General features: G+C 45.1%; 1 protein-coding gene across 1 annotated transcript in view; it reads left to right on the forward strand.

Annotated features, from left to right (window-relative positions):
- Positions 1-18528, forward strand: part of PARM1 (prostate androgen-regulated mucin-like protein 1) — a 109923-nt gene extending 91395 nt beyond the window's left edge. The window contains exon 4 of the mRNA XM_077276641.1: positions 15209-18528. Coding sequence (XP_077132756.1) covers positions 15209-15293 — 85 coding nt within the window. The 3' untranslated portion in view covers positions 15294-18528. The remainder of the gene's footprint in view (positions 1-15208) is intronic.
- The last annotated feature ends 334 nt before the right edge of the window (positions 18529-18862 follow it).

An 18862-nucleotide genomic window follows, 5' to 3' on the forward strand; every position in this document is an offset into this window, starting at 1 on the left:
TTGGAGCCCAGGGACAGGTGGAGGAGGAGGAGGTTGGAGGAGGTAGGAGGGATTGCCACACACACAGCAGGGGAACAGCTGACGTTACTGAACCCCAATAACAGAGGAGCGACTGTTGACTGTGCGTACAGCACTTCTGGACGGCAACTAGCGGTGTTGGAGCCCAGGGGCAGGTGGAAAAGCAGAGGAACACAATGTAGGCCGAAGCCTGAGAAAGTCGAAAGGGAACCTTTAACCCCCCCCCCAAGGCGTTTGTAGCTGAAAGAGCCAGCTTGTGCAGCACAAAAGATGCAAAAGGAAAAGGTGGCTCTTTTCATCATGCTCCTTGCAAACACAGAACTAAACACTTATAAAATGTGTCCCCTGAAGCCGTGAAACCGTCCCGGAGGTGGGACTTTCCTTCGTAATATGACGCAGCACAGCCATCATTACTACCCCCCCGCCGCCGTGCCCCGGCTCCTCAGCGTTGTTTGATTCCGTCCCGGAGCCTGCGCTGTTATGTTATCCCGTGGCCAGGCACACTTAGCGCTGCCCATCTTCTGACATCATTTGGTGTCAGGCTGGCTGCGCCTGTGCGGCCGCGCTGGCCGAGAGCCCGCCTCGCAGTGTCTTCTGATGTAATCCCACTGGGGGCCTGGGATCCATGGCCATGCGCAGTGCATATCCTCGCCTCTCACTCCCCTCCCTACGGCTTCTTTTTCAGACTGTGCGGTGTCACGGCCGTGGCATGCTATTAGGGACCAGCTGACACCGAACAGTCTGTAAAGCCATAGGGAGATGAGTGAGAGGTGGAGGTTCAGATATGCACTGCGCATGTCCATAGATCCCAGGCCCCCAGTGGGATTAAATCAGAAGACACTGCGAGGCGGGCTCTCGGCCAGCGTGGCCGCACAGGCGCAGCCAGCCTGACACCAAATGATGCCAGAAGACGGGCAGCGCTAAGTGTGCCTGGCCACGGGATAACATAACAGCGCAGGCTCCGGGACGGAATCAAACAACGCTGAGGAGCCGGGGCGCGGCGCCGGGGGGGTAGGAATGACGGCTGTGCTGCGTCATATTACGAAGGAAAGTCCCACCTCCGGGACGGTTTTACGGTATCAGTGGACACATTTTATAAGTGTTAAGTTTTGCGTGTGCAAGGAGCAAAACCAAAATAGCTACCTTTTTCCTTGTGCAGCATTACTGCTGCACAAGGTGGCTCTTTCAGTAACAAACGCCTTGGGGGGGGGGGGGACAGATTCCCTTACATTTCAGTTGTTGTGTCAGCGTGGCGGTCGCATGACACATTGCCGGCTACACAGCTGGGGATCAGCTGACGTTACTGAAACCCAATAACACTGGGTCGTATGTTTTGACTGTGCAGACGGCACGTCTGAGCCTCAACTGGCGGTGTTGGAGCCCAGGAATTTAAGTTCAGGTGGTAGAAAGATGAACACAACAGGAGACCTGGATAACGTATACAGTGACCTAATTATTTAATCAGGAGGAGGAGTGGCAAATTCCTGCGAGATCCAGGCCTTGTTCATTTTCAGAAAAGTAAGCCGGTCAACGTTATCGGAGGATAGTCGCATGCGACGGTCAGTTAGTACACCACCTGCAGCACTAAAGACACGTTCCGATAATACACTGGCCGCAGGGCAAGACAGCACCTCCAATGCATACTGGCTTAGCTCTGGCCATGTATCCAGCTTTGAGACCCAAAACTTGAAAGGGGAAGAGCCGTCTGGGAGTACAGCAAGAGGGCAAGACATGTAGTCTGTCACCATCTGACGGAACCGTTGCCTCCTGCTGACTGGAGCCGTCTGTGATGGTGTAGACTTTTGTGGGGGGCACACAAAACTGTGCCACAGTTGGGCCATACTGGTCTTGCCTTGGGCAGAGGCACTGCTTCTGCTCCCTCTTTGTGCAGAGCCTCCACCACTGCCTGGACGCACTGAGCTGCTTTGGAATGCAGTAGCAGCACTTCTCTCAGTTGGAATGGAGAAGATGATGGAACTGACCAGTGTGTCTTGGTACTCCCGCATTTTTCGCTCCCGGTTCAACGGTGTGATGAGGCTTTCTACGTTGTCCCGGTAGCGAGGATCGAGGAGGGTGAACACCCAATAATCAGACATGTTGAGAATGTGGTCGATGCGGCGGTCGTTTCTCAGGCACTGCAGCATGTAATCCACCATGTGCTGCAGACTGCCAACTGCCCAAGAAACGCTGTCCCCAGCTGGAGGCGTGATCTCTGCCCGCTCGTCATCACCCCACCCTCGCTGTACACACTGAGTACTGGACAATTGTGTAACTCCCTCCTCTGGACGGATGTCTTCCTCCTCCATTGACTCCTCCTCATCCTCCTCACAAACTGTCCCCTGCCTACGCGTTTGTGAGGAACCACGTGGCGCTGACTGTCCAGAAGATGATGGAAGTGGTGAATCCTCATCCTCCACCTCTTCCACAACATCATCCCTTAGCGCTTGCAGTGATTTTTCAAGCAGGCAGATAAGGGGGACAGTCATGCTGACTAGTGCATCATCTGCACTCGCCATCCGCGTGGAATAATCAAAGGGACGCAAAACCTGGCAGACATCCTTCATAGTGGCCCACTCTGTGGTTGTGAAGTCTGTACGGCGCTGACTGCGACTTTTTTGCGCCTGATACAGCTGGTACTCCATTACAGCTTGCTGCTGCTCACACAACCGCTCCAACATATGTAACGTGGAATTCCACCTGGTAGGTAGGTCACATATGATGCGATGTTCCGGCAGGCGGTGTCGGCGCTGCAGAGCCGCAATGCGCGCTTTTGCCGTGCTGGAACGCCGCAAGTGAGCACACTCTAGGCGGACCTTGTGCAGCAGTGCATCAAGATCCGGATAGTCCCTCAAAAAACTCTGCACGACCAAATTGAGCACATGTGCCAGACATGGGATGTGAGTGAGGTTGCCGAGGCCCAGGGCTGCCACCAGATTTCGGCCATTATCACACACTACCATGCCTGGCTGGAGATTCGCTGGCTCAAACCACACATCGCTCTCCTGCTTGATGGCATTCCAGAGCTCCTGCGCTGTGTGGCTACGATTCCCCAAAAAAATTAATTTCAAGACGGCCTGTTGACGTTTGGCCACGGCTGTGCTCATGTCGGTCGTAACAGGTACACGTTCATCACGGGTCCATGTGGAGGTGGACTGTGACGGCTCCTGCAGCGATGATTCTGAGGAACTGGTGTAAGAGGAGGAGTCAATGCGTACAGAATGGATTCCTGCAATCCTTGGAGTGGGCAGGACACGTCCTGCGCCACTCGCACGGTCTGTACCCGGCTCAACTACATTAACCCAATGGGCAGTGAGGGAAAGGTATCGCCCCTGTCCATGTTGACTGGTCCACGCATCGGTGGTGAGGTGGACCTTGCTACTGACGGCGTTCAGTAGCGCGTGTTTTATGTGTCCCTCCACATGCTTGTGCAGGGCAGGGACGGCTTGCCTGCTGAAGTAAAAGCGGCTGGGCACATTGTACTGTGGGACTGCCAATGACATCAAGTCACGGAAGCTGTCAGTCTCCACCAGCCTGAATGACAGCATTTCCAGTGACAGAAGTTTGGCAATGCCTGCAGTCAGAGCCTGTGCTCGTGGGTGGTTTGACGAGAAAGGCCGCCTTTTCTCCCATGCCTGTACTACCGATGGCTGTAGACTGGGCTGGGAGTGTGTGGATGACTGGGAAAGTGGTGCTGCGGGTGGAATGACAGCGGGTCTCTGGACAACAGGGCCAGAGGTTCTTCCACGGCGATCCTGGGAGGAAGCCGAACCAGCTGCGTGTGAGCTAGAGGAAGAGGCAACACGAGCTGAAGAGGTGGTAGCTGCCGCTGTTGGTTGGCCTAGCTCTTCAGTGTGTTTGTCTAACTCCGCCGGGTGCCTGTTGCGCACATGTTTCCACATGTTGGAGGTATTGAGGTTGGCGACTTTTTGACCTCTTTTGATTTTTTGATGACACACCTTGCATCTGACATAGCAAATGTCATCTGCAACTGTGTCAAAAAAGGACCAGGCACTGCAAGTCTTGGGAGCCCCCCTTTTGACTTTTGGAAGAGACATGCTCCTTACGGGTGCCAAAGCGGAGGCTGCAGGATCCGCAGTCTTCCCCCTCCCTCTCCCTCTTTGGGCCGTACGGGGAATCTCTTCCTCAGAGCTGCTCCCACCACCTTCCTGTCCCTGACGCCAAGATGGGTCAAGGACCTCATCATCTACACTACCCTCTGCCCCCAACTGCTCCTCCTGGGTAGTCTCAGCAGCAGAGCACGCACCAGTAAGTGGCACCTGAGTGTCATCATCAGCTGATGCGGCCTGCGAGGTGGTGACCGGAGCCACTGGCCCACCCGCCTCTTCAGAGGAAGACAGAAAAAGCGGTTGGGCATCACTGCACCCTGCCTCTTCTTCCATTTCTCCAATGCTGCTTGGCTGGCCCCCTGTTTCCAAGCCAAGAGATGATTCAGAGAACAGAAGTAGAGACTGCTCCTGTCCTGGGATCTCTGTCTGCCTGGGCAATTTTGCAGGTGGTGAAGAGACAGATGGCTGCTCTCCAGTGCTCTGTGTCTGAGAGGATGTGGCACTAATGGAAGTTGATGCATTAGCTGCCATCCATCCCACAACGGCTTCAATTTGGTCTTCACGCAGCAGCGGTGTACGGCGCTCGGCGACAAAGCTGCGCATGAACGACTGTTCCCTTGTGAAAGTGGGTGCTGATGACTCACCGGTGCCCGCAGCAGGCACAGAATCCCCACGTCCCCTCCCTGCTCCGCGCCCACGCCCACGCCCACGTGCCTTACTCACTGCCTTCTTCATCTTGGTTGACTGATAAAGATAAGCAGAAAAGTACTAACGGCTTTGTGTGCTTATTCCTGAGCAACTCCTCCTAACAGGTATAAGACACACTAATTTTCTAAAGTGTGGACTAGACTTGAATATGAGCTAATGTGGCCTACACAAATGTAAAGTGGTGTGTAACTGGTGTGTTTGGTGAACTTTATTATTTATTTATTTTTTGGGGGCTGAACTGACAACGGATAGAGCTGCAATCACACGGAGACCGTGCAGACAGCCGTAAACGGCGCTGCAAGGCCCAAAAACCCTCCTCTACTTTATCCTATGTAGTGTTTTTCCACAAATTAGCTGGAGACGGGTGGAAAGACACTAATAGGATTTTTTAAAATAAATTAGCAGCAGACTACACTACTTTGAAAAAAAAGAAAATTGATTTGGCGGTATGACGCAGTGAAAAACCCTGAGCTGCAGACAACCAGGCTACGGCTGCTCACAGACTACAGGGCGAGCTGCAGTCACACGGAGACCGTGCAGACAGCCGTAAACGGCGCTGCAAGGCCCAAAAACCCTCCTCTACTTTATCCTATGTAGTGTTTTTCCACAAATTAGCTGGAGACGGGTGGAAAGACACTAATAGGATTTTTTAAAATAAATTAGCAGCAGACTACACTACTTTGAAAAAAAAGAAAATTGATTTGGCGGTATGACGCAGTGAAAAACCCTGAGCTGGAGACAACCAGGCTATAGCTGCTCACAGATTACAGGGCGAGCTGCAGTCACACGGAGACCGTGCAGACAGCCGTAAACGGCGCTGCAAGGCCCAAAAACCCTCCTCTACTTTATCCTATGTAGTGTTTTTCCACAAATTAGCTGGAGACGGGTGGAAAGACACTAATAGGAATTTTTGGAAAAAATGTGCAGCAGCCTGCACTACTTCAAAAAAAAAAAAAAAAAGGACAGTATGAGGCAATGAACCACCCTCCCTGAACTGAATACAACCAGCTATGGATGGCCTATGTGGCTGCACTCAGACTAGAGAGTGGGCTGCACTCACACACACACACACACAGAGAGACCTTGCAGATCGCTGTGAAAACAGCGCTACAAGGCAAAAGGAAGGTGAATAGTAGGTGAACACAGCGGTTGCTAAATTAGCCTTTGGAAAGCACAAAGAAGCAAATCGCTATCTCTAAACTGTCCCTCAGTCAGCAAACAGCGTCCTGTCACTAACTGAATTCACAGCAGAGTGATCGCAAAATGGCGCCAGCGACTTTTAAACTGCATCATGACATCATTTCAGCAGCCAATCACAGCCATGCCAGTAGTTTCATGCCCTCCATGCTGAACAGGATGTGCCCACACTTGAAATCATTCTCATTGGCTGAATTTCTGCATTTTGAATCTGGGAACTTCCGATTCCGGTATCCGATACGCGGCAAGTATCGGAATCCCGGTATCGGAGTTCCGATACCGCTAGTATCGGCCGATACCCGATACTTGCGGTATCGGAATGCTCAACACTACTTCTAAGTAATATCTAACGAGCCTAGACTGATTCTTTAAAAGGAGACAATCTGCTAAGTTTTCGCACAGTGACCTTTCTGCATAAAGGGGTATTCTCAAGTTTGGAAGATAATCCCTATCCATGAGATAGCGGATAACTTCCCAATTACTCAAGTGGGAGTGAGGTGGGGGGCTGTTAGGATTATGAGAAACATTGCCTTGTGTGCGTTGAGTGGTGATCAGTCATGTGTGCTACCACTCCATCCATCGTTAATGGGATCGTGGGAGGTAGCCAAGAGCTGTGCTTGGTTCATTTTCAACACTCCCATAAGAATGAAAGTAGCAGCAGTGCCCATGATCTCACAGTGCTCCATCCAGTTCTCTAGATTGATGAGGGTCCCAGCGGTCGAACCTTCAAAGCTTGAGAAGTTATCTCCTATCCCATTGATAGGGAATAACTTCCAAACTTGAGAATACCTCTTCAACATGGTACATAGTACTGTTTGCTATATGCAGTACCATGAGGTGAAAAGAAGAATGAAGACGAACAGACAGTAAAGTCAATAAGGGTCCCCTGGAAGATCTGAGTATCAGTGAAGGGTCCTGTCATTCTAGTACGGGATGTCTAGGCCAATGGCACACCTTTATTAGAGATCTTTTTAATAATTGAAAGGTCCTATTTTACATCGGACAAGTCATCAATATTAGATTGGTGGAGATCCAATTCCATCGATTAGCTACTAGCAGGTCCTCCTGTAGGTGGACAGAGCTTGAACAGGTCAGCGTTCTCTTGTGCAGTGTTTTTCCTTTGGAGGAGGCTGATGGACAGGTCTGGTCGCATGCCTCTTCATTTGCAGCCATTTTGAGAACAGTAACGCAGTCTGTAGGAGGAGAACTTGTAATACGTATATATTTGTAAGTTGGACAAAATCATGTACCCAACACATTTGTTAAAATAAAGGCAAAATGGCCAACTTTAATGTTTACAGAGAATAATAGAATAATTTACATTCTGAGAAGTGTAGATTTGGGCCATAGTCTGCTCCGTACCCAGCAGATACCAGATGTGTTATGCAGCCGGCTTTTGCCAGTAACAGCAGCAATCGGAGCTAGCTCTGATTACTGCTGTTTAACCATTTAGATGCCATTGTCAATCACTGACATCAGTGTTTAATTGGTCTGGTTGCTGTTTCTTCATGAACAGACTCACATGGCCCTCCTCACTCATCCTGGTGCAGGGCCTCATAGAAGAACTTCAGTTGCTCGAAATACTGCTATATTGAGGTGTTTCAGTATATAGTCTAAGCGATCAAATAAATGAAGGTTTAAATTAAAATGTAAAAAAAAGTAAAAAAAAATATATACAGTGGGGAACATAAGTATTTGATTCAGTGTTGATTTTGCAAGTTTTCCCCGATACAAAGAATGGAGAGGGCTGTCATTTTTATTGTAGGTACGCTTCAACTATGAGAGACAAAATCTAAAAATAAAAACATAAAATCATATTTTTTAATAATTAAATTTCATTTTATTGCATGAAATAAGTATTAGATCACCTACCAACCAGCTAGAATTCTGGCTGTCACTGACCTGTTAGTTTTTCTTTAAGAAACACTCCTACTCTGCACTCATTATCTGTATTAATTGCACCTGTTTGAACTCGTTACCTGTAAAAAAGACATATGTCTACACACTCAATCACACTCGAACCTCTGTTTTCTCAGAAAAATAGAAAAATTGGCAGTTTATCAAATGCTTAAATTGCCCATTGTATTGTTAAAAGTTGAAATCACTCCCCGTTTCCCATTCAGAAATGTAGAAATTATCAAAAGCTAGACATTTTTGGTACCAACCGTAAGAGTCCAGCCTATCAATGTATAAAATAATTTAAACCACATGTAAAAAAAATATTGGATATCAGAATTACTGCTATTGTTCACCCCATTTCCCCAGTTAACTCAGTAAAAAGCCGTCACCTTCTTGCATGTACGTCATAATAATATGAATAAAAATGTCAGCTGAGCACGCAAAATACAAGCCCTCCTTAGGCCAGTCTCACACGTCCAGATAATTCCGGTACCGGAAAAATCAGTACCAGAGTTATCCGTGTCCGTGTGCTCACGTGGCACATCAGTGTGGCACACGTGCGGCAGCCGTGTGCCAACTGAGTACCACACGAACCGTGCAGGAGACAGCGCTACAGTAAGCGCTGTCCCCCCAGCGTGTGGCTGTCCCTATGGGAGGTGGAGCCGCAAATTCATCACTGTAATGAGCGGCACCACGTGACCGCTCATACAGGACAAGCTGCGGCGCTGAGAGGAAGCATCGAGGGAGCTGGGTGAGTATTTTAATGCCAGCGGGCGGGCGCACAGGGGGCGGGAGGCGGCAGGTGACAAGGATCTTTATTTTAAACACAAAAATAATAAAAAAACATTGATTTTTCATTCCTTCTCTCCAGCGAACACTGCTGGAGAGAAGGAATGAATGGCGGCTTCAGCACCACACGCTGGGGGGAAAGCGCTTACTGTAGCGCTGTCTCCTGCAGGGTCCGTGTGGTACTCAGTCGGCACACAGGCGGCACATGGACAGCATCCGTGTGCGATACGTGATTACACGGACCCATTGACTTTAATGGGTCCGTGTGATCCGTGCGCTCCCACGAACACTGACATGTCTCTGTGTTTTTCAAACGGACACACGGTCTGTGAAAACACGCTGACATGTGCAGAGACACATTTATTTTAATGTGTCTACGTGAGTCAGTGTCTCCGGTACGTGAGAAAACTGTCACCACACATACCGGAGCCACTGACGTGTGAAACAGGCCTTACACAGCTCCATCGACAGAAAAAAAAAGTCATGAGTCCCACAAAATGGTGACACAAGCCAAATGTTATTCTTTTACACTGTTCTGAATTTTTTTTCCCAAAAAAATTAATAAAGTGATTTACCATGGTCATACAGACCTGGAAAATCATGTAGTCAGGTTATTTTTCCCACACAATAAAATCCATAAAAAAGCTCCCCAACAAAATAAATTTTTTGTTCTCCAGTTCACATCATTTAAAAAAAATTTTCTGTACATTATGTGGTAAAGTCAAAGGTGTCATTTAAAACTACAACTTGTCCTGCAAAAAATGATGAAAAAATAAAAAAGTTATGGCTCTTGGAAGAGGGGGAGGAAATAACGAATGTGCAAAAAAATGAAAAATTACCCAATCGTGAAGGGGCTAAATATATTTCCAGCTCTTCTTGAACATTAAGATGGAAGCACAATTAGCATGTTTCAATTCAACAGATAGCATATACTGAGCTAGCTGGGAAATGAAAGTCGGTTCACTTCAGTTCACAAGATTAATCCTCCTCCTCTGTGGACTATTTTAGGTATTTTAGAGACAAGGATACTTACTATTATTAGCTCCCTTCAGAGCCTTGGAAAGAAGCTTATGTAAAATGTCTGCTCTGACTGCCCTCATGGTCAACTGAGAAACATAAGACAGTTAGAAATGATTATTAGTAAGTTAGAAACTTATCCAAAAGTTTGTACTCTGGAGTTTATACAGCTGTAAGTTGTAAAGCGCTGCGGAATATGTTGGCGCTATATAAATAAAATTATTATTATTATTATTCTGACAAAGTAACAAATAAGATCATTCCCAACATCCCAATAGAAACTTTACAGAATATGTGCCATTAAATTCCCCTGTTCAGGGAGGCACGGGAACTCTAGTACAACCAGTTAGTGAATTGTTGCAATCTAAAAAGTCAATGTCGACTCCTTAAAGGGTCTTGTCATATGACTTAGAAGCCAAATCAGACTCTCTGCACACATGTTTCATGCTGTTTGCCCCTCATCAGTGCCAAACAGGAGTACCTCTGACAGGGCATTTAAAGGGAACTTGTTATGTCTTATAACACTATTAACCTGCAAATATAAGGTTAATCAATAGATTGATAGAGTCATGAAGGTGCCCAGCTGCCGTACTGAATGTGGAGCACCTGTGGAGTGAAAATTAACTTTGTCCCTTCCAAGAGCCTCCGGCTTTCAGTCATGCATCCGTGCCCAGATCAATAAAAGTTATCCCTCACATCACAGAGATTGGCGGCTGTAAGCACGCCCCGGCACTGACTGACAGCTGTCTCTGCTGTCGTCAGTGTCAGGCTGTGCTTACAGGTGTTGCTATGCGTGCTATGAACTGTGACTCTGATTGCTCCGGGCACTCCTGCATGACTGAAAGCTGGCAGCTCCCGGGAAAATAAAGTTCATTTTCTACCAGGTGCCGCACTTTCAGCACAGCGGCTGGGCACATTCTTAACTCTGGGCAGCACGGTGGCTCAGTGGATAGCACTGCAGCGCTAGAGTCCTGGGTTCAAATCCCACCAAGGACAACATTTGCAAGGAATTTGTGTGTTCTCCCCGTGTTTGCGTGGGTGTGCTCCGGTTTCCTCCCACATTCCAAAGACATACTGATAGGGAATTTAGATTGTGAGCCCCAATGGGGACAGCGATGATAATGTGTGCAAACTGTTATTTATTGTTAACTCTATTAACCTGCAGATTAATCCTGTATCTGCAGTGTTATCGGACCTGACATTCCTTGTTATGGGTAAAGCTTCTCCTTGTGGGTAGCGCCAGATCAGCGTAGGGAGACTTATAGACCATGTAGTGCTCCTGGGAATTTTAAATATGCAAATTGTCTCTTCAGAAAGGAAAATGACTTGAATTTTAGTGCCAGAAAATTGCTCTTAGTCTCCTTACATCGGCGTGGCTCTGTCCTCAGGGACCTTAGCCCATGGGTGAGCAAATCATTTTCCTGATGGGCCACATGTGAGAACATTACTGTTGTGAGTGATCGAACCAAGAGGCCAAACTTAATTCTGCTCAATATTATTATTCTTTTATATTCTGCTCAATATTAACCCCTTCACAACCTTATGGGGCTGGGTGAGAGCTTATTTTTTATGGCTTGAGCAGACATTTTTATTGGTACCATTTTGGGGTAGATAACATTTTTTGATTACTTTTTATTGTATTTTAATTCTGGCATTTTGATTTTTTTGTTCTCGTTACGCTGTTTATCGATCGGATTGATTTATTTACATTTTGACAGATCTGACATTTAGAACACAGCAATACCAAAAATGTGTATTTTCCAACTAATGGGTCTCATGTTTGACGTTTGGTCTATTGCTGTTAGCAGTTTGTCACTGTTTCTAGCCCTCTGGTTATCCGGCTCCGGTGACCGGACAGGAATAGCCAATGGGCCAGATGTGGCCCGCAGACCACACTTTGCCCAGGTCTGCTTTAGAACAATTGAATTCTTCAACATTGTAACGATTGGTCGTAATCCAAAAGAATATAATAGCCTGGTAACCACTGATGTCATGCTCATTACTTTTATTGACTGTTGTATTGACTACTGTTGCAAATTGTTTTTTTTACTAGTCCTTGTAAATGTTTTTTAGTCATGAGGTTGTTTGAAAGTGGCTGAAGGTCACAATAAGGAAAATGAAAATCCAAAAATATGGGAAATTTGAGACGCAACACAGTGTATAACTGACATGCCACAATAAATATCGTTAACTACATATGCTCATTAAAAAAAGTCATACTCGCCTCTTCCAATAAGCTCCTCTATCTTTGGTCTTTTGTCCTCTATCGTCTTCTTTCCGGACCTTTGCCACTACTATTCTTCACCACGACCCACGCAATCACACGGGGCCTGACGTATCATGGATGTTAATCCATGTGTTGTATTACAGTGTCCGTCAGCTTGTGAGAAGCCAGCTGGTATCTTTAATAAGAAGTTCCTGTCTGTTCTTATTATGATGTAGTCAGCAAATAAATTGGCATCAGATCATCTGTTAGCTTGTTAGGGATAGGCTGTCTGATCTGGAAACGGGGCTGGGACTTACCACACGTATGATTACATCTACTACATCAACAGTAAAGGAGAAGGACACAGATTTATGGTTAAATAAAGGAAGAATCAATGAGTTCTTGACTTGAAGGTGATATACACGAAGAGATTTACCCTTTTATAAAGTAATGGCACATTGCAAGACTATACCATCACTTTAGAATTGGTGAGATTCAGAAGCAGTGCTGTGGGCAGAGCAGGTAGTCTATGCAGTGAAACCTCCAGCAATAGGTGCAATGCAGGAAGTTCAATGAGGTGTAGCCTCCACCAATAGCTGAAGAGCAGGAAATCTATGCTGTGAACCCTCCACCAATAGCTGAAGAGCAGGAAATCTATGCTGTGAACCCTCCACCAATAGCTGCAAAGCAGGAAGTCTGTGCTGTGAAACCTCCACCAATAGCTGCAGAGCAGGAAGTCTATGCTGTGAAACCTCCACCAGTGGCTGCATAGCAGGAACCTTGTGCGCTGAAACATCCACCATTTGCTGCAGAGAAGGAAGTCTGTGCTGCGTAGCTGCAGACAAGGAAGTCTGTGCTGTGAACCCTCCACCAATAGCTGAAGAGCAGGAAATCTATGCTGTGAACCCTCCACCAATAGCTGCAAAGCAGGAAGTCTGTGCTGTGAAACCTCCACCAATAGCTGCAGAGCAGGAAGTCTGTGCTGTGAAACCTCCACCAATAGCTGCAGAGCAGGAAGTCTATGCTGTGAAACCTCCACCAGTAGCTGCATAGCAGGAACCTTGTGCGCTGAAACATCCACCATTTGCTGCAGAGAAGGAAGTCTGTGCTGCGTAGCTGCAGACAAGGAAGTCTGCGCTGTGAACCCTCCACCAATAGCTGCAGAGCAGGAAGTCTGTGCTGTGAAACCTCCACCAATAGCTGCAGAGCAGGAAGTCTATGCTGTGAAACCTCCACCAGTAGCTGCATAGCAGGAACCTTGTGCGCTGAAACATCCACCATTTGCTGCAGAGAAGGAAGTCGGTGCTGCGTAGCTGCAGACAAGGAAGTCTGTGCTGTGAACCCTCCACCAATAGCTGCAGAGCAGGAAGTTTGGGTACAGGAACATCCACCAATAGCTGCAGAGCTCAAAGTCTGTGCTGTGTTGCTGCAGATAAGGAAGTCTGTGCATTGAAACCTCCACCGGTAGCTGCAGAGCAGGAAGTTTGGGTACAGGAACATCCACCGGTAGCTGCAGAGCAGAAGTCTGTGCTGTGAAACCTTTACTAATAGCTGTAGAGAAGGAAGTGATGTTAGGGAAATGGATGCTCAGATCAAGAGTAGAAATTGTTACATGGGTTTATGTAATGTGTAGCTGCCATTTTTTTAACAACTGCAAAAAATAAGAGCAACACAGGAAAGAAAAACAAAATTCAGGGTGCAAGGCCCCTCAGGCATGTACCAAACCTTGTCATAGGAGTCCAAAAATCAGAGGCAGCACACCATTGTAGATAAGATTGTGGGAAAATATTCAGATTTAATAGCCCATCATACCAACGTTTCGGCCCGTGGAGAGCCTTTCTCAAGCCACAGAAAATGGAAACAAAACTGTACAGCCCCCCACAAAATTGTCATAAAAGTTAACAGAGGGTAAAATGGATCATTGAGATCATTTATCGACTTATTATTTGATCTATGATATTCAGTTCTTTCTTCAGAGCACAAATGTGTACCCCCTTCTCCAGCATCGTACTTTCAACTGTATTGGCATCCTGGATGTGAGGCCTATTATACTGTATGGAGGACTATGTGGGACCCATATATTGTATGGAGAAATATGTGGGGCCCATTATACTGTATGGAGGACTATGTGGGACCCATATACTGTATGGAGAAATATGTGGGGCCCATTATACTGCATGGAGAACTATGTGGGGGCCATTGTATTGTTTGGAGGGCTATGTGGAGGCCGTTATACTATATGGATGGCTATGTGGGACTCATATTATTCGGAGGGACATATGGGCCCATTATATTATTCAGAGTCATGTACTGTACATAATACTATATGGAGCACTATGTGGGTCCCATTATACTATATGGAGGACTTTGTGGGGCTATGTTTGCAGTTTGTGCACACATGACCTGGTTCTTAGGCTTAATTCCTACAATTAGCTTTTTTGGTGAGTTTTTGATGTTGCAGATTTTCTGCAGCATTTCTGCGCTCATTAAGATAAGTTACTTGCATTTTTTTTCAAAAATACACAGTATTAAAAACTTACGAAAAACTCATTGTAGGAACACAGCCTTAGTCAAAGCTATCCATGTGCATGTAATCAACACCTGCAGTGCTAGGATTTAACCCCATCCTACCTGACTTTCTTACTATATATACATATATGTACACACTTCTTGTTTTGTAATGTGCTCAGTTAAAGTTCTGCAGAAATTAATGAGATCCATCAGCAGAAACAATTTTATGAAAAAGGCAAAAATAATACTATAAACTGATTTTGCTGAAACCATGGCCAGGTACCAGAATTAAATGGGATCTGTTCATATTTAAAGTTATTTTCCATGATAACAGTATCGACAGCGTATCCTTAAAGTGAATCTGTTTTTGCTACCCTATCTGAGAAAAGTGTCCTGTAGTGGCAGAGACCCGTATTCCAGTGATGTATCACTTACTGAGCTGCATTCTGTAAATTCAATAAAATCCCTGTTTCTCTGCCGCAGATCTACCAGTTCTCTGAATGCTGAGCACTGTATAACCCCACCCACATCACTGATTGGCACCTCTCTGTGTACACTGTGCATAGGCAGAAAGCTGCCAATCAGTGTTAGGGGCAGGGTTATACAAAATTGATGAATATGGAGGACTACATGACAGCAGGTTTACTAGTCCTCTAATGATGATCTCTTGCTGATAAATCAGATTAACTAATGTGATCTCCGCTTTAAATTCAGTAAATTATATTTACATCATTATGCAAAGTATTTCCAATCTTGCAACATTATTTTCTCACTTTGTGATTGTTCCGTTTTGTAGGCATTCATCGTATGGAAGACTTCTAGAAGACCAAGATTATGGGTCGCTAGGAAACTACAACAATCCCCTGTACGATGACTCATGAAGGACAGATTCTACGCTCAAGAAGAACAAACATTTTCTATGGTCTTATTGTTGTGCAGGGTCAGAGCAACCGATCCACATTACCTTTATATCGTCATCCCTGCTGAAATCACCTGTCACGTCGTATACCTGCTGTTAATGAACAAAGTCATGAACCGAAAACCAAAGTAACATTTCTGTCCTCTGTAATCGCCATTCATCGTACAGCTCCGTCTCCTGGATGATAGAAATCACATTGATTATGATTCCGTAACCAAATAACTAATAGCCTTATTTAAGAAATGAAGATATATATATTTTTTAATGAGAGAGCAGTTTTGCACACTTGAAGTGATCCTGGCGTGTAATCAATTCGTGTATGGAATATTGACATTTGTAAAGCACTTTGTAAGAAACCCAAAGAAACGCGTCGTGTTACACTCCATGTCCATCTTTATGGCTATTACAGATCAGTTTGTGTTATTAATTTATTACTGAGAGTAAGTAATCAAGCAATGCGGAACGTTAGTATGAAGTGTGATGCTCGGACCGATTGACATACACTGGGGGGTAATCTGCCGGTAACAGACGAGGTCTAGTGTTAGAGGCGTTTTATCCCATCACATCACTATTGCTTGATTTCTTCTTCCACGTTTCTATCATTTCCAGTACACAAGTCTCATCCACTCCATTCATACAGAAATAAGTGTACAATAAAAACAAGTGTGGTCAGAATTGATATTTGGTACTTAGTTATATCATTTATCATCTACACTTCTCTGGCATGCTGAAATCTAACGTTCCTGTAGGAACTTTATACACATTGTTTGACTAGTATTACATGCCTTTCTCTCGGTGACTACCAGCCGAATTGAAGCAGTATACTGCCTTGCCATGCTACATCCTACCCAAGTAAGAGGGCGATGGAACAAGGTCTACTGAAGTAGTGTCCATAGGGGTGGATGTGCAGTACCCCTTGCGGCCACTATACGGTTGACGGAGTTGTGTGGTTCCATTCCGCAACTGATCACTTCCAGCCGCCGCCGTTGAGAACAGCTGATCGGCGGTGGTGGCGGGTGTTACAGCTCCACTGATCTGATATTGATGACGTACCCTAAGGATAGACCATCTATATAAAGTACGACTAGTATGGCATCTTGTTACCTCATGCTCCAATTAATTCCAGCCATTTTCTCTTTCAATAGATGATAGCAGTCATTTCATCACACCACTTGGTAAACTGGTTTTACATGAAATCACTTGTTGATCATTACCAAACACTGGAAGTATTGTATCACAAAATATTATGCTGTGTGCCCTTTTTCAGAAATGTGAATCATTTGGAGAATGAATCCCAGGGCTTAATAGCTGGCAGCAAGGATACAGGAGATAGACTGTGGTGGTGGCTTATGGTATCATTGCGGTGCCCTTTTGATTGGGCTGAAGCCTGTTTTGTACTGTAATGGTATTTTGGAATATTCAGAGTTATAAATTAATGAGATATCATGAGAACATAGCGATAGCTAGAGAACACAAGGATCATCCACACATAACATCAACATGTTTTTATTATTTTCTTAAAATGGGTTGTCTGGTTTTAAAAAACTCATTATGAGAAATGATATCAGGTTTTAGTTAATAGCAGGAGACCTACATTTAGGACCTCTATTGATTAGAGAGGAAAGAGAGCCGGCCTGAGCATGCATTACACAGACAACCAACTGATTTCAATTGGCACCATGTAATGCTTAGTTTTTACCTGTGGAGGCAGTGCAGGGAAGTTGAGCACTTGCTACCAGGTTCCTAAATAGATATGTCACTGAGTTACAGTTTTGGGACATCATCATTAGCTTATACTTGACCTTATAATGAAAAAGGATCACTTAAAGCTGACCTCTTTAATAATTTGAAATTGTCTAGAAGAGGTGTCTACTTTGCACACTTCCCTTATAAAATAGATTACTGGTAACTGATGAGGTCTTCAATGGGCCACCTGATCAGGATGCCACCCTAAGTCATCCATTATCAATAAATTCCCATCATTGTCTATGTGCTCTATATTAGGTGCCCTGCTGTGCTGCTGCAGGCAGTGTGAGAGGAAAACTGGGGGACTCCCGGTCTTTGGTTAGGTGCACACGGCGTCATTTAGAGTTTTCACAGCCAAAGCCACTTCAAGCAAATGCCCGCAGTCATTTTCAAGAAGCAGCATCTTTGGCTTTGCCATCCTTCTTGTGGCAGCTCCACTGTCGTTGGCTTTCACTCTATACTTTCGAACCCTGTAGCAGTTAACCCCATACAGACATATGACATACTGGTAAGTCATATGGCGGCTAACTGACTTTGATGCCGAGTCCGCATGTTTCCCAACTTATGATGGCTGATTTAATCAGCCATCATGTGCCTCTAACAGCAGTGGTGGGTGTAGTGGGGCGGATGTACTGCTACGTATAGTACAAGTGATCGGGATCTAGTTCAAGTCACCTACAGGGACTAATAAATACAGTAAAAAGTAAAAAAATATATTTTTTAACATTTGAAAAAAAGAAACAAAAAAACCCACAAAAAAATAAAATCATCCCCCTTTTGCCCCTTAAAAAAAATATACATTTAGTGTCACTGCATTTGTAAAAGTCAAAATATTACATTAATTAATCAGATCGGTAAACGACGTAATGAGAAATAGATCATAATGTCAGAAATATGTTTTTTTGGCTGCCGCAACATTGCTACAAACTTCAATAAGAGGCGCCCAAATCATCGTATCTACTCCAAAATGGTGTCAGTAAAAACTTCAGCTCAGGGTGACATAAAATAAGCCCTCACCGAGCCCCGGATCCCAAAATATGAAAACATTACGTGTCTCAGAAAATGGCGACACAAGAAAAATTGTATTTTTGTTTGAAATTCCAATTTTTTTTTCACCGCTTAAATAAAACAAAAACTGTACATGTTTGGTATTTTCGTACTCGTACTGACCTTGAGATTCATATTGTGAACGCGTTAACTAAACCTTCCCCCCAAAAAAATTGTAAAATTACACTTTTTTTCAATTTCAACACAGTTGGAATTTTTTCCCGCTTTCCAGTGCATCGTATAATAAAATTAATGGTGTCATTCAAAAGTACAACTTGTCCCTCAAAAAATAAGTAGCCATATGGGTATGAGGATGGAAAAATAAAAACGTTATGGCTCTTGGAAGAAGAGGAGGAGAGAAAAAAGACAGAAAATGACCATGTCGTGAATGGGATGAAAGAAGTGACATAACATATGAACATGTGCACAGCAGCGTTGTTTTAACATTGTTGTGCATTATGTTCATTTTATGGGGCCTTTCTGTGACACTTTTCCAACCTGAATTTACCCTCTGACATATTTTCTGAAGTATCTTTTCTGTATGCGCCACCGTTATGTCGGCTGCCTGTAGCAATGCCAGGACATCGTGATATAAGGAATGCTTGCACGCTCCAATTTCTTATGACGCAGCAGCTGATTTTGCATTCAAGGCACATTGTAGGATTTGCTATTTCTTTTACTTGCTGTGTTGTTTTGTATCGTACATCATTGTAACTGAGAAACGTCATTTTACTCCAT

This window comes from Ranitomeya variabilis, chromosome 1 (assembly GCF_051348905.1).
Source record: "Ranitomeya variabilis isolate aRanVar5 chromosome 1, aRanVar5.hap1, whole genome shotgun sequence".
In the NCBI taxonomy this organism is placed as follows: domain Eukaryota; kingdom Metazoa; phylum Chordata; class Amphibia; order Anura; family Dendrobatidae; genus Ranitomeya; species Ranitomeya variabilis.